This window comes from Engraulis encrasicolus, chromosome 6, assembly GCF_034702125.1.
Source record: "Engraulis encrasicolus isolate BLACKSEA-1 chromosome 6, IST_EnEncr_1.0, whole genome shotgun sequence".
Lineage (NCBI taxonomy): Eukaryota > Metazoa > Chordata > Actinopteri > Clupeiformes > Engraulidae > Engraulis > Engraulis encrasicolus.
In genome coordinates, this window is record NC_085862.1 from 48,717,680 (window position 1) to 48,733,926 (window position 16,247).

Below are 16,247 nucleotides of genomic sequence, written 5' to 3' on the forward strand. Positions count from 1 at the left end.
GGAAAAGTGACAAGCTAGTGAAGCAGACGACACTGAGGGGATGGTGAAAAATGTATACACAATCTGTTAAACACCAGAGGTGACTCTGCACCGAAGTAGCCCCTGCTGCATCAGTCAGTCAGTCTCTCTCTCTCTCTCTCTCTCTCTCTCTCTCTCTCTCTCTCTCTCTCTCTCTCTCTCTCTCTATTCCTCTCTCTCTCTCTCTCTCTCTCTTTATCTCTCTCTCTCTCTCTCTCTCTCTCTCTCTCTCTCTCTCTCTCTCTCTCTCTCTCTCTCTCTCTCTCTCTCTCTCTCATATCCTTTCCCCTTGGTGCTACAGCTGCTGCAGTGGGAACGCAAGTGAAATTACATATGAAAAAACATCAAAGTGCCTCCGTGCTTCAATAATACATATGGAAGGGGAGTCTTCAGCTCCACGGTTTGCTCACCTTATTAAGATTAAATGTGAACTCTTCAACTCTTAACCAAGGAGAGGTGGGAGAGGTGTGTGTGTGTGGGGACTGGTTTTACGAGAGGGGGCCCATGGTGCAGGTGACTGCTTGACCTTTCAGGGGGTGCCCCTCAGGGGCCGCGCGTGGCATAATCAGGGCGCTGGCGTCGTGGGACCTAATGAGAGCAGCCTACCCCTGCGTGATCATAGCCAGCCCGCTAGCCTCCCCCCCCCCCAATTATCCCCCTCGGAGCGGGGCTAACAGTGGGTCAGCCCTCAGAGAGCAATTAGAGGCCAGCAGCCTCCGAGAGGCCCACCTGGCAGTCCCTCGAGGATCCCAAAACGACCGGCAGTCATACCAGCACATACACATACACAAGACTAGTGGCAGCAATACCAGCACACACACATACACATGATTACCGGCAGCATTTGCAGCACATACACATACTGTACACATACACGAGACGAGTGGCAGCACATATAATACACAGGCAGGGAAGCCAACAGCGGGTACAACAGGGTCAGTTGTTCTGGGCCCTGGGAGAGAGGGGAACCATAATTGGGTCATCATCATTACATATGCATTGGGTGGGCGGCCCTTTCAGATGACTTTGCCTGGCCAATGCTGTCAGCGGCCCTGTACAGATACAGTACAGTACACACATGCACCCACGATTACTAACAAGACACACTACTGTATAGTAGTGGTAGCAGCACACACTAGACTCATACTAGCACACACTCACACTCGGTTACAAGCAAGACACCTTGCAGCCACTGCTGGTTGCATCATGGATATTATACGAAGGGAAGGACATGGTTAAGTATGCATGTCACATTGCATTTAAGAGTGTGCTAGCTGGCCAGCCACAAGAGCTGAGGTCCCCAACAAGCCAGCTGACAACTAACTGCTGCATCATGAATATTAGAGGAATGGATGGCAGTGTGAAGAATGGATGATTGCATTTTGGAGAGCACATACTGTACATAGGCCTTGGGAAGTCAACGGAGGGGGGGGGGGGGGGGGGTGACAAAGGGGTCCGTTGTCCCGGGCCCAGGGAGAGAGGGGGCCCAGAATGTGGTCCTTATTACATTGTAAGTATTGGTTGGGGGGCCCTTTCAGATGACTTTGTCCCGGGCCTGGTAAAAGCAGTCAGCGGCCCTGCATTCGCTAAGTAACACGACAGCAGCAGACCCTCAACAAAATATTGGACAACTCCTGCTGAACTATGAAACCTATAGCCATCACAATAGCACAAGAGTGCTTAATAAGCAGGTCAACAGTGTTATTGATGTCCTCTCATTCAATAAATTGGATTACTTCCTACAGAACAATATGAACATTTCAGAAATTGCCGGGCAGTTACCAAAAGTTAGCCACCTTGAAACTGCTGTTGCATTGTGGAAATTAGTTTAGGGGAAGGTAATGCTTAACCATGGACGTCACATTACATCTCGGACCACTTAAAGTTGGCCCACGGAAAATAAAATGCAAATGTGTCAAGGTGGCTCAGAGGCAAATGAAGGCAACATATCAGAAGCTATTAGAGTCAAACCTTCTAGCCTGGATGTGTGTGTGTGTGTGTGTGTGTGTGTGTGTGTGTGTGTGTGTGTGTGTGTGTGTGTGTGTGTGTGTGTGTGTGTGTGTGTGTGTGTGTGTGTGTGTGTGTGTGTGTGTGTGTGTGTGTGTGTGTGTGTGTGTCACAAAATAACAAAAGAAGAAAAAAAAGAGAGGGGAAAATACTAAGTCGGGAGCGAGCCGAAGAGACACATACATTCAAGAGCTTTAGCAAGCGTGTCAATCTTCCTTTCCCTACCACCACCTGCCGAACACCATCATTCTCACCAACCTGCTTGACACCCGTCAGCCGTGACCTTTTCCTGACGTCTGTCTGTCTCGTCGTGTTTGAAATGCACTGGTGGGAGAGAGGGAGAGAGAGAGAGAGATACAGAGACAGAGAGAAAGGAAGATATACACGTAGAGACAGAGACACAGAGAGCAAGAGCCAGCGAGCAAGAGAGAGAGAGACAGAGGCAGAGACAGAGAGAGGCTGAGAGAAAGAGAGATAGAGAGGGCCATGGGGGTGACGCTAGCACTGCCAGTCAGATCAGGAGACGGTGGGAAGGGAAGGGACGGGAAGGGAAGGGAAGGGAGTCTGCCTGCCTGGCGTCACGCCGTGCTGCCGAGGACAGACAAGCACAGAGGCCCCACCACCACCGCTGCTGTGTTGCAGCTTAATTATTCCCACCCAGCATCAGCCTGGAGGGGACGCAGAGTTCCCTGCCACCCATGCTATACCCAGCCCGAGGGGGGGGCGGGGGGCTACGCCACAGTCCTGGCATCCCTGTGGTGAAACTGATGGGTTTCTTGAAGCTGAAATTTCCAGTTGCACTTTAAAAATGAACAGACTCTGGAAAGGGAGGAGGAGGAGGAGTTAACATACTTTATTATATGGTGTGACGTCATCGGTCGAATGCTCCATTCATTTCAACGGGGCTCCCCAACGTTCGCACGTCTGTTATTTTTTGATAACGGACGGGTTGGTCTATAACAGACCGCTGTCAATGGCAACAAGACTTTTTTACTGCTAAAGCGACTTTTCAACAAGACTCTAATCAGCTGCTGTGATAGACAACACCTGTTGTCCTGGCTACCTAGCTGTTGCCTAGCGGTGTTCCACAACGGCACTGTTTTGTTTTGCGCAGCAACAATCTTAACATTAAATAGGCCTAAAGAAATGTCCCCGCCATGTGTGAATCATTTAAGTATATCCATATAATAAGCGGGTTAACGTTCGGCGAGTCGGTCGCTTTGTGGAATAGCAGCACTTCAGAGAGAACAAGACCCCTCCGCTCCGCGTCGGGGTCTAAAGATTCTCTCTGTCGTGCTGCTATTCCACGGTAGCGACCTTCTCGCCGAACGTTAACCCTTACGTATTGTGTCAGTGTGTGTGTGTGTGTGTGTGTGTGTGTGTGTGTGTGTGTGTGCGTGTGCGTGTGCGTGTGCGTGTGCGTGTGTGTGTCTATGTCCTCAAACACCTGTGTCAGTGGCGTAACAGCAAAGGAGAAGGTTGATTCTAGGCTGGATTGGTAATCTGGCATACAGGGCATTTCCCCAGCGGGTTGCCAATCCCCAGGGGCTGATGCTTATTTTGTTGTTGTTTGTGTGTTTGCTTCAGATTTTCCCTTAGACACCAGCCCCCAATTTGGATGGAGCCGCCAATCGCTGCATCCTTAGTACAGAGTGGATTGAGCCCGTATGGGGTTGGGGGTGAGGGGCTGGTATATTAATAATTGTATTTGTATAGCACTATATCATACAAGGCATGCAAAAAATGCCAAAAATGCCCGGGCCTGTTTGTAATACCAGGCCAGCCTTGGGTCGATTACAATAAAGCGGACTCTTTTGTACCAGCAATAGCAGATGTGTAATACCGCAGGTTGCTGTTACACTGCAGAGCTCTGCAACTGGTGTGGTGGTCCCCTCCGTAGGTGGTTGAAAAATTAACATGCGGAGTGGGCGTAGAGCGTTTCTGGTGGTGGCATCTGTGCTCCTCTTGCATAAATAAATTGAAATGACGCCTCTTATTAGGCATGGCATCAATTGAATTATTGATGAAAATTTGATAAACTTTGCGCGATATTAAAGTCCATTAAAAGATGCTGTCGTTATCTCCTGAATGCTAATGAGGGTGATTTCTTGCTGGATGCATAATGCCAAAGACAAAGATACTCATCAATCTTGACTGAGCATGCCTGTCGAGTTGTAATAATATAATCATTGAAGGAGAGCATAGAGAGAGTCTTGGCCTGCACATGTTAAATCAAAGGCTAGGCTATCTGTCTTTATGAAGGGAGCTAAAGGGCTTTGGTCCAGAGGTAAGGGGGGGGGGGGGGGGGGGAGAGGGGGTGGGGGGGGGGGGGGGGGGGGGGGGGGGGGGTGAATCAATTATAGCACAGAGAGTGGTACACTAAAGCACACTTCTGTCTCAACAGCTCTCTGCTGTGTACTACCAACAACCGAGGTGTGGTGGTGGCCTATCTCTTCCAATCAGGGGTAAAATTACAGCTGCACTGCAAAAGGCAGGTGGGTATCTGGAGATAAAATGGTAGATTACACACCTTCAGAGTTGATGCTCCAGTGCAGACTGACAGTTAATTACCCCCGGGCTAATACAACGGGATGATAAAATTGCTTTGTGCATCCGTGCCAAATGAACACTTCACTGCATGCGAGCTGTCTGCACACCCATATATGTAGGGTAGAGTTAGGCACCAGTTGTGTAGATAATCCAATTGTAGTCACTTTCACAAATATTACATTTTTCATAATGTGCAGTTACTGTATCCACAACATTTATTTCACAAACACTTTATAGCATCCTTTGTTACATTGTGGGCATTGCTATACAGTAGCAAAGAGTAAACATTGGTCATTTTTGTATCACTGTAAACATGGGACCCCTTTGATTCCTAGCTGTCTTTCTAGCAAGCATGAATTGTACACTATTATGCATGTGTGCTTCACAGGGGAAGCAGGCCTCACAGGGGAAGCAGGGTTGCCACTTTTAAAATTCGACTCATGTCAAGAGACAATTAGCTGATACATTTTAATTAGAAGCATGGACTGCTTTCTGAAAGGATGTGTAAGTGCACAAAGGAAAGTGCTGTATGACTAGCAAACCCTTAGAACTATAGGCACATAACTGGCCACTATCCTCATAGGAGCTTTAGTGGAATCACATTATAGTTATGCAGCCCTTTGCAGTCACAGTTTTAAAGTATAGATGTGAGGGAAGGTATTGGCTAAAGGTTTAAGTCTGTGGGAATTCCGGACAATTTTTCCCATAAGAGGATTTGCGATTTCTGACAACAATCTTGAGAGAGAGAAGACCTGGTTCACAATTTCTGTTCTGATTTGTTCCAAAGGTGTCTGGTGAATCGGAATGCAGGCAGAGCTCAGGTCCACCAACCAACTCACCCAACCATGCCTTGATGGTCCTTGCTTTGTGCAACGGTGCACCAGGGCCGCTGACTGCTTTTGCCGGGCCAGGAACAAAGTCATCTGAAAGGGACCCCCACCCAATACATGTAATGTAATGAGGACCCTATTTTGGGCCCTCTCTCTCCCTGGGCCCAGGACAACTGACCCTTTTGTCCCCTCCCCTGTCAGCTTCCCTGCGGTGCACGGTCACGTTAAAACACACAAGCACCTTCTCTGGAATACTGTAGCCACCTACAGGGATCATCCCACACAGTGTTGAGAAAGCTGAGTCAGTCATTAGCATTCTCCTTCAGTGGAGCTAAACCAAGCCAACAAAGCAGGCCCATGGGATCAGCCGAGCATGACTGATCAATATAAAATAAGGTCTATTAGCATACAAAACACAAACCATATACAAGTAGGGAGAGAAATCTATCTGGAATACAAATGAATCACTTCCTGTCTCAAACTTCCTTTTTATTTTTAGAAAAATGTTCAGAGTGTTAACATGTAATGCATTAATAACAGTTACAACATTGCCTTGCCATTGTCTGTTTAAGGTTTCATGTCCTAATTCTGCTGATGTAACATATCCATAATCAGCTCAATATGAGGGAAACGCTGTAATCCACTAAGTTAGCAGAAAGCCTTTATATGGTCATGTCTTGTAGACGGTTAGTCTCATAGGCTGTTCTGCTTGAGCAGGCTAAGACCCACCTGTCCTCACATCTGTTCCACATCAGCAAGGCTGCTTGACCTCTAGGCTGCACAGCACGCCAAGAGCCAACACACCCAAGTGGCGTAATTTCAGTGTCTAATTTGCCAAAATTGCACTCAAAAACTAAAGTATCATGTTAGGTGTACCAAAAAGAATGGGATTTAAAAGGGCATTCTAAATTGAACAGAAAAAAAACATTCTATACTCAAAAACTATTCATTTTCATAAAGAGGCAAAGGGTTGAATTCATTACAATTTGCTGAAAATGTCATTTTATGGTGAGAGATGTATGTAAATAAACGTTATGTTGGAATACTGTCTGTAAAGGTGCTATCGCAACCAGTGATGGAGCAAATACATGCTAAATAAATGTACTTGTTTGGACTATCATAAGCTGTCCACAAACTGCCATGTGGCTTCTGGCTCAAACACACTGTTTCACTGTTTTTATACAGTTTTTTTGTACAGTTCTTTATTGTAAAGTTGTAGTAAAAGTTGCATTATTCTTAGGATGAGGCCTAAAGTTCTTCATACATGCATTACTTGAGAGGTGAAAACTCCAAGAAACCTAAACTTGTAGTTTCTTTGGTATGGGTAACTTTCGAGTAACTTCAGCAATACAAGCAGCTGCATGTTGAAAATGTTCCTTTAATGGTCCTTTAATACACTTTATTCTCCTTTGGTTAAAAGGGATTTTATGGAGGATGGTGCCCGACTGCTGTCCTTTTCTGTCAAGCCAAGGAGGATAGATAGGAAGAGACAGGGGGACATGAGCATCATGATGTTTTACTGTTATCTCAGTCAAAAACACTTCTCTGCTCTTCACCACACATTATCTTCTGTTGTCGTCTAGGGTCAAATAACATAGTAGGTGGTCTAACAACATAGCCACAAGGCTGCAAATCTGATAATATTTTACTCCATCAGAATTGATGTATTTTGTTCCATTTGGAAATTAAAGAACACTCAGGAGTATAAAATGTCCCCAAATAAGGTACACTCGGGGGAGAGACAGATAGTTCTTTGTTTTGTTTTTTTATTTTTAAAAAATTGGGGAGGGGTTATTATTTTTCAGACAGGACAGTTGGAGATGACAGGAAACAAGATGGGAGAGAGAGACGGAGAAGGATCGGGATATGAGCCGGGTCAGGAATCAAACCCAGGTGGTCCGCGTATAGCAGTCCAGTGCCCAGCCGTTAGAGCCACGGCTGGGACAGTAGCTCTGTTGATGAAGCATTAATAAGAGGTCATTTAAAAAAACTGCAGCATGATTGAGGAAGCTAAAGAAATTAATAAATAGCCTAGGGTCTATTATACACAGAATACAAATAAGTCCACACCCCTTGTATCCCCTGAAAGAGGTAAAAATGTATGTGTCGCACGTGTGTGTGTGGGTGTGTCCACCGGTCACGATTCGAGCGTGCGTCACATGCTAAGGTGGACCATGTTGAAATATGACAGGGTGTCCTCTTTACCAGACGTGCCCCGGAGCGCTCCTGCCACCGCCTCACCACTGCGGCTTGATAATGAAAATGACCTCCGCAGAGTCACTTTGATAATCCCATGCTTAATCACTGTTTGTTTGAAATGTCATGGGCCCCACTGTGGTGACCTGCACTCCCGCCTGATAGGGGCCCCTGACTTCTGACTCACACACACCTCTTCTCCAATCAGCTTTTTTAATTGCTTTGGACTTGGCACACGGAAGAGAGGGAGGGAAAAAAAAGACTGAAGGAAGGAATACGCTTTGGCATGAGGTAGGCGTAGCATCACTAACGGAATATGACAGCGCATGCCCATCGCCACGGCAACAGAACAGAAGAAAAGAAAAAAAAGAAAAACACAGACGAGATACAAGAAGAAAGAAGAGAGAGCTGTGAGATTAAGACTTCTTTAAAGGTCAGTTTCTAAAATTAGACTCCGCTCAGGGGGGGTAGAGTAAGTTATTATGTGGATATTGATGAAATGGCTCCACAATCTGACCACTGGTAATTACACAGAGAGCATACATCTTTTTTAATAACAAAGACCTCTTCATCATGAGTCATGGACCTGGGTAATGACCAGACAGAGCCTCATAAACAATGAAAACCATTCATTTATCATTTATTTATTTTAATTGGTCATTTATTAAACACCCAGCCCCTCCACCACCAGCAGCACGACCACCACTAACATCTGCAGGTGGTGACGACGGACTAGTGTTTGCTAATTCAATAAACAAGGAGTGGGGACACGATCAAGCTAATTACTCGCACACAGTGAAACACAGATAACTCTGTCTTTGTGATTTAGTGAGGGGGAAATGAACATACCATGCAGATTTCGATCCACATGTTGCCACTTTAAAAAAAAAAGACTCTTAACGCAGGGCCACATGGAGAGTTTGGGTGTGGGCCAAATCTGCTTGCAGCGTCCCCGATGGCCATGACAATCAGTCAAGTTGAAATTTATCACACTGTGTCACCATGGGTGCGCCGTCCATATAAAGACATGTTCATCATCATTTTCACAGCTATTTGTTTCACTGGCAGGGGGAAAAAAGTGAAGAGAGGGGAGGAATGGAAATGGGCTTAGCTGGGGGGAAAGAAAAGGACTAACTATGGCAATGAGCCATAATCCATCTGTCTGTTTGAGTTTAGGAGCTCGTCAAGAACGGTGAGAGGAAAGAGAGAGTGTCATCATGACTTCTCGTCCTGTGTGGGTGACACCGGGGGTGCACCGAATGCAGTCCCACTTATTAGGGGGGGGGGCTTTTGTAACACGCCGCTGTTAATATTGATCCCCCGCCCTCAGGAATATCAATTTCATTCCGCCGTTATTGATCGCGCTCATGCATAGCCTAATGATGGGCTGCTCAGCCTTGAGACGGCCGGTCCGGGCCACCCCGCTGCATACTCAGCAGAACAAGTCAGCTACCACAGGCAAGCCTGATTATCATCGACTTTCAAATCTCTTCGAGACTTGGTCTGACCAAAACCATAACAATTAACATTTACCAAACGGCATGGACGACCTGCCTTCCTTGGTTTTGTAATGGTCGTATGCTTTCCGTCAAAGGGGGAGCTCAGATACGATATTGTATTGCTCTTGGCCTGACTAGAAGCAACACTGAAGGTGTTGAGTCACTAGGGCACGGCCTGGCTAACCACAGGCTAGGCTATCACCAGCACAATGCAGACAAGATTCTAGGAGGGAGGGAGGAGAGGCAGGAAATAATCTTTTAGATGAAATATAGACTAAGGGTGGAGAATAAATATACTGAAATGTACTTCATATAGTACACGTACAGTACACACAGATGCATGCACGCATACTGTACACACATACAGGCATGAACACTCAACAAACGCATTATGTACATATGCACAAGCATATGAGGAAAGAAAACCAAACGATCAAAACGGCCTACAAAAAAACGGCCTACAAAAAAATCGCAGTAATGCCTGTACACATACACTGCACCAACTTGTCAGTTGGCATTATCTTTTTTATGGGAAAAAGACTTGTGTATGCGCCCATGAGGAGGTCTTAAAGAGAAAACATATCCGCTGATACACCCACCATCACAAAAGTGTGCTGCCAGCACTAGTGTTTTTTGGGTAATGTACACACTATTAGGCCTTATAGATAAAGCATATACAGTGGTCCATTCGCCATCACACACACATACGCACGCACGCATGCACACACACACGCACGCAAATCGTGCTACTAGCGCTGTACTATGTTGTATTGGGAATGGGCTCGCCTCTCGCAGACACCCAGTTGGGTCATTACTCTATTCCCGTGGTGACGAGCCCGCGAGAGGCGGTGACTTCAGCATTTCTCAAAGTGTGGCACCATATTCCCGCGACACTCGGGCTGCTCTACTTACTCCGGAGCATTCAATCAAAATGTCACGCCTGTTTAATGCATAATTCTTGTCTGCAAAAGAGATGGAAGAATATCCTGTTCAGATCTCCCTCATCTTTCACCTTGGAATTCGTACCTCACAGTAGTTTGTGTCGGGTGAAGTCCCCAGGTTCTTTCCGATGGGAAAGGGTTTTTTTTTCCTCTTTGGTGAAAATGTAGGATGGGAGGGGATTGGAACCACAGGGATTTACTTCAGCAAGCCGAATTCTCAGTTGGTCTTTACTGAAATACTTTGTATGTATGACAGAGAATTGTAATTTATACTTAATGATCCGTTTCTATAGTTTATGACGACATGCACGCATGCAAGCTTGCACACACACGCACACACACACACATGCACACACAACAAGTGTTCCTGGTAATATCCGCCAAATCACTTTCAGGTAAAATGTCAGGTACGGTAATAAGATTATACTTTTAAATTTCAACCTTCATTACTGAATCATTTTAGGGTAATGTGAGGTAAATCTAGACAGACAGGATTGATCACGCTTTGATCCTACATGAAACACAGCAGGATCAGCAACAGAGATGCAGTGTATCGCAAACACAGGTAAGCATCAAATGAATTCATAAACAAACATGCATTAAAAATACATCAAGATCACATTTCATCACAGAAATTACATGAGGATTCATCCCACAATGTAATGTTACATTCTGGGAACTAAGCTATAAGGTATTTCCATAACACTTAAACTGCCAAAAAAAATGTGTTGTGTTGGACACACACCCTTGAAAAAGGTCTAATTGGCACTTTCAGTACTATTGCCTCTCCTGTTGAGTCCCTGATAGGCTCCCCACCAGAGAGGTTAATGTGGACTGGCTAGATGATTAATGGAAGATTGTCTATATCAATTCAATTTGGCAGCAGACTTCACATTTCAAGCTTCACATTGCAGCTTCTACAAAGTACTTATACCTCCAAAAGACAGAGACAAACACACCACGATGGTGCTTTTACCATGTTGCTAATATTACACATAAACGTATGAATGTGTGTGTGTGTGTGTATATATATATGTGTGTGTGTGTGTGTGTGTGTGTGTGTGTGTGTGTGTGTGTGTGTGTGTGTGTGTGTGTGTGTGTGTGTGTGTGTGTGTGTGTGTGTGTGTGTGTGTGTGTGTATATATATATATATTTTTCTTTTAAGGAAAACAGTAGCCTACTCACAATGAGTAACTTCATGAAAGTAACTGTGCTTCAGCGTCAGCATTAGGGTTAGGGTCAAATACTGTAAGACAGATCATTGTAAAAAGGGACAGCTAAAATAGTGTTGCCATAGTATTTTAAAACTTTTAAAATGTTATAGCCTAAACAAAGAGTAGAAGCTCGCTTACTGTGGTGTTAATGAGAATAACACATCCTTTCTGTTTCAGCAACCAAAATTGCTCTCCCCTAACAACCACTTAAGGGTGGGTTTTTTTTTTTTTTTTGGTCCTGCACAGGGAGGGGGTCCCTGCTGCTAGGCTTACGTGCTGATGTACAGCCCTCTCCAACCTTGCGAATATTTATTCTAAAAAATAAAAAAACCTTTAAAAAAAACCAAGTGGATGAGTAGTGGTAAGCGCTGTGCTTCCGACGGTATCCATTACGAGGTGTAATTAGGAGCCAGTGTCTCGGTGAGATAAAGAATAGCATAAGAGAGGGACGAACAGTAGGAAATGCTCTCCTTCCAGGGATTTGGGGCTAATCCCATTTCACTGGAACTGTTTTTCATATCCACACTTTCTTTGAAGTGTAAATACCAGACAAGAAAAAAAGACGAACCAAGAAGTAAACATGAAGAGGACAAGCTTAGGAAATATCAGTATTCTGACACAACAGTTGTTGTTTTTTTCAGGGAAAGGCTTAAGACAATGAGAAGGGAGTAAAAACAGAGATATCTACAACAGTATATTTTAGTCATGTTGTGGGTTTATTATCAGTTTCCTACAACCCTGTGCGCTCAATGAGAAGATATGTCTCGCTATGTATGAATACCAAGCCTTTGTTTACCCCACCGCTGTAGTGCTCCAAATTCCTACAAACCAAAACAAACAAGGATTTCTGGCAAGCTCCCCCTGACAAACGCTCCAAAAATTAGGATAGAAATGATCCTGAGACTTTGAACACAAGCAAGGCGAAAAGGAAGAGCTTGCATCCTGCAGCTAGGTTGGTTGCTAATGAAGTTATTAGCATTTCTATCAAACCAATTATGCAAGGCCTTAAAAAAAAAAAAATAAAGACAGAAAGGATGGGGGAAAAAAAACCCGAACTCTTCGTTCGAGGCAACTTTCTGGCTTGGCTGGCCAACTAGCTGGTGAGAGCTGGTGTGTACCAAACAAAACACGGCTTTTGTTTGTTTGCTTTGTTTTGTTTACATTGTTTACCCATAGACGAGCACTGTTTCCTTTACAATCACCATCTTCATTGGTTAATCCCCTCATTGCTGCAACAGTATCTATCACAGTGTCTATCCCAATAGAGTTCAATTTCTTCCTGTGGAGATTGCAGGGCTTTGTACCCATAAAGTAAATAATGCAATTATCTTTGTAAACATGTACCTCTCTCTCTCTCTCTCTCTCTCTCTCTCTCTCTCTCTCTCTCTCTCTCTCTCTCTCTCTCTCTCTCTCTCTCTCTCTCTCTCTCTCTCTCTCTCTCTCTCTCTATCGCTCTCTCTCTCTCCCTCTCTCTCTCTCTCTAAGCCGAAAAGATAATATGACGGAAGAGTTTATATGCGCTGGTTGCAAAGTGGCATCATAATATTTTGACTCATCTCATCAGTGTGGTCTGCCTTCCTGCCTGCTTGCCTGCCTGCCTGCCTGCTTTCTTGTCTGCCTCTCCTTTTGTGCACACAGCCTCACTGCGGTCTGCTGCTGGAAATGCAGCCTGAAAAATAAATGTCACTAAATAAATAATATACAATACACACACAGCTGAAACCACAAGGATTGCTTGCAAAAAAGTCAGCCTCGTGTCACTCGCAGTGACGCACTCAAAAAATATGCAAGCAAATCCCTGATAACGGCCTCAAAAATAAAATTTAAAAAACATCCGCAATGTCACGCCAGCCCTGGTTTTTGTCGACATTTAATTTCACGTAAGGACTTGAATACTGACTACTGAGCCTCTTTTCCCCCATCCCCTGGCATGTCAGCCCACACCCAAACCCTTACAGCAAGGGCTGCTGAACAACAGGGGCCACCTGTCACCAGTGAGACAGGCGATGCTCTTGCCCGTAGCCTGCAGGAGCGGAGCTGGCTTTGTTAGTGCTGCTGAGAAGGTCCCGCTGAGACTGTCCCAGCAAAGGCCACATCTGTCTGCATACAGTACAGTACACTATACAACTTTCCTCATACAGGCCACATCGAACTACTACTCTTTCTTTTTTTAAAGATTTTTGTTTGGTCTTTTACGTCTTCACTGATGATAGGACAGTGTGATAGGTGGACAGGAAGCAAATGGGGAGAGAGACAGGGAGGGGTCGGCAAATGACCCGGGCCGAGAATCGAACCCGGGTCGGCCACATGGCAGACGAGTGCCCCACCGGTTGGCCTCGGCAGGGCCAAACTACTACTATGTCACACAGTTTTGTTGTTACTGTCTGTCTGTCTGGCTCTCCTTCCTTCTAGCTCTCTTCTCATTTTGACATTGAGCTCTCCCTCTCTCTCTCTGTCTCTCTCTCCCAATCTCTCTCTCTTAACGAAGAGGTTGTGTACATTCTACATCACAGAGAAAGCTTTTGAGGTGTACTAGACATAAAACAGATATGCATTGCATATCTGATTCGGTATGTGCGAGTTTTGCTTACAAAATCGCCCTTGCAATGTAAACTACTATAATAAGCTTGGACTGATTTACGTTCGACAAATTTGAAAATCTGATTGGCATCAAATCTTATCTTAACTGAAGTGCTGGTTTGTCACATCCAGTTAATTCAATCTAAACCTTAATTTTCAATTTTACAGGAAGAGGGCATTGCTGCTTCCATAACAGGCTGGTAGCACGGACGATTCATTAAACTCTCCAGACTGAAACTGATGTGTAATCTGAAGAATTCTGTTTGTACTGGGTCATCAGGATATACCTTTTTTTAGCGCCGCCTTCCTCCAACAACAGTGAGATTGATAATGGAATTTAAAGTAAATTACAAAATTACGTTAAATTACAAAATGCTATTACAATTAAATCACAAATTAGTTAGTAAATCACAAATGAACATGACATAGTAAAGTAATCAAAGTGCCACCTCATAGCACCACCAAACTCCAACCTCATTTCTTGTTGCAGATTGCCATTGTTACCATACAGCTTACAAAAGCTATGTGAATGAGCTATAAAAGTATTGTTGAATCAACATGTAAACAGTGCTATCGTAGCCTCTCACTGCAAATGGGATTGCCAGCGGGCCTATTCAATATTTGCTGGAAATACTCAACTACATCATAACAACATTGCTATGACATTACTGAGGGCCTTAAATAACAGATTAAGACATAGCCATTATAATTTTGGTCTCAGTAAAGTTATAACATAGGCTCTGCGCTAAGGGGTTAACTGACGCTGTCCTGTTTCTTTCAGTTATAATTTCCACTGCAGTTAATTGTATTCTAAAGCTTTAAAGCTGAGTTCGCTTTGATGCATTTCAAGCCCAATTGCACTTCCAATTTCGACCCCAATCGCATCTTTAGTACCACCTTCATTAATGCCAGTCTAGGCCAGCTTTACCTTTTTAATGCCCGCAGATCCTCTGCCGTGATATCCCTCAACACGCTCTCCAGCACATCCATGTCTGAGGGCGCTGCGGACGTCTCGCTCCCCGTGCCGTGCAGGTAGCGCCCGATCACCAGTCCCAGGACGAAAACCCCTGCCCCTGCCAGGATGTACTTGACCGCCCAGCTCCAATTGTCCGCCGCCCCGCGCGGCTTGGAGGCCTGCCGGCTGCTGAAGTGCGGCTCGTAGCCCGTGTCCTCCTGGAGGCGCTGGAAGCGTCCGTGGGGGGAGGTGGAGGGCTGGATGGGCTCCAGGTCTAGGTCGACCCCGACTCCCTCTCCACCTCCACCACCTCTTCCTCCTCCTCCACTGCCTCCTCCCCCTCTGACGGAGCTGCCCGTGGGCCGCCGCTCGCCACTCTCCAGCTGGAACCGGTCCAGGCCCGGCTCCTCCAGCTCCTTCTCCATGTCCCACTCCAGCTCCAGAGTGGCTGCCTGTAGCTCCTCGCTCTCCGCATCCCGTGACCGCAGTGAGCCCCCGTGCCCCGCACGCATCTTCTTGTAGGCCATGCTCTCACCTGGGCAGACACACACAATATTTTTATATTACCGCACGTTTCACCTTTTATTTCACCAGTTGATATTTCCAAGATGCTATTATGATGTGCGCTGAATTCTATGGCTTCTTGTAGGCTATGTTCTTACCTGGGCAGAAACACAAAATTTTGATATTACACTTAACCATTATGTTAGTATTTACTACATTACAGTATTATGATATGCACTGAATTCTATGGCTTCCTGTAGGACATGTTCTCACCTGGACACACACAACATTTTGATATTAATGTACGTTTCACCATAATGTTATCATTTATATAGTATTATAATGATAGGCAAAGGCAAAAGGCAAGCCCGCTTCCAGCATTTTCTGCGAGAATGCAATCTAGTTTATATTACAGTATGTGCACTGAATTCTATGGCTTCCTGTAGGCCATGTTCTCACCTGGGCAGATACACACATTTTGATTTTACACTAACCATTATGTTATTACTTATATTACAGTATTATGATGTGCACTGAATTCTATGGCTTCTTGTAGGCAATGTTCTCACCCATACAAGCACAAACATATAGTGCATCAAGACATTACAGTACAATGCATAACATCACATTCCATTGTTGCATTACACAAGTCTATGGCATTTTGTAGGATGGCATACACACATGGATAGAGTCTAAGTTATGTTATTATGCTGTTATATGCATGGCAATATAACAGTCTTGTATGTCTGCCTGTAGGCCATTGACTTACTTAGGAAGATGCATTTTACTATGTTATATTATAGTAAAGTATGCAAAAAAACATTATTGTGAGGTTATATGCTACAGCATGTGCGGAAAGGCAACACTGAATTCTACAGTACACTATGGCTTCTTTTAGGCCATGGCCGTAAATATAAAATCCTATAAAAGCATTCAAAAGGCATTGTGTCCAT

General features: G+C 44.9%; 1 protein-coding gene across 1 annotated transcript in view; it reads right to left on the reverse strand.

Annotated features, from left to right (window-relative positions):
* LOC134451392 (inactive N-acetylated-alpha-linked acidic dipeptidase-like protein 2) overlaps positions 1–16,247 on the reverse strand; it is a 303,318-nt gene that overhangs the window by 221,088 nt on the left and 65,983 nt on the right. Inside the window, exon 2 of the mRNA XM_063201830.1 lies at positions 14,764–15,325. Coding sequence (XP_063057900.1) covers positions 14,764–15,325 — 562 coding nt within the window. The remainder of the gene's footprint in view (positions 1–14,763; positions 15,326–16,247) is intronic.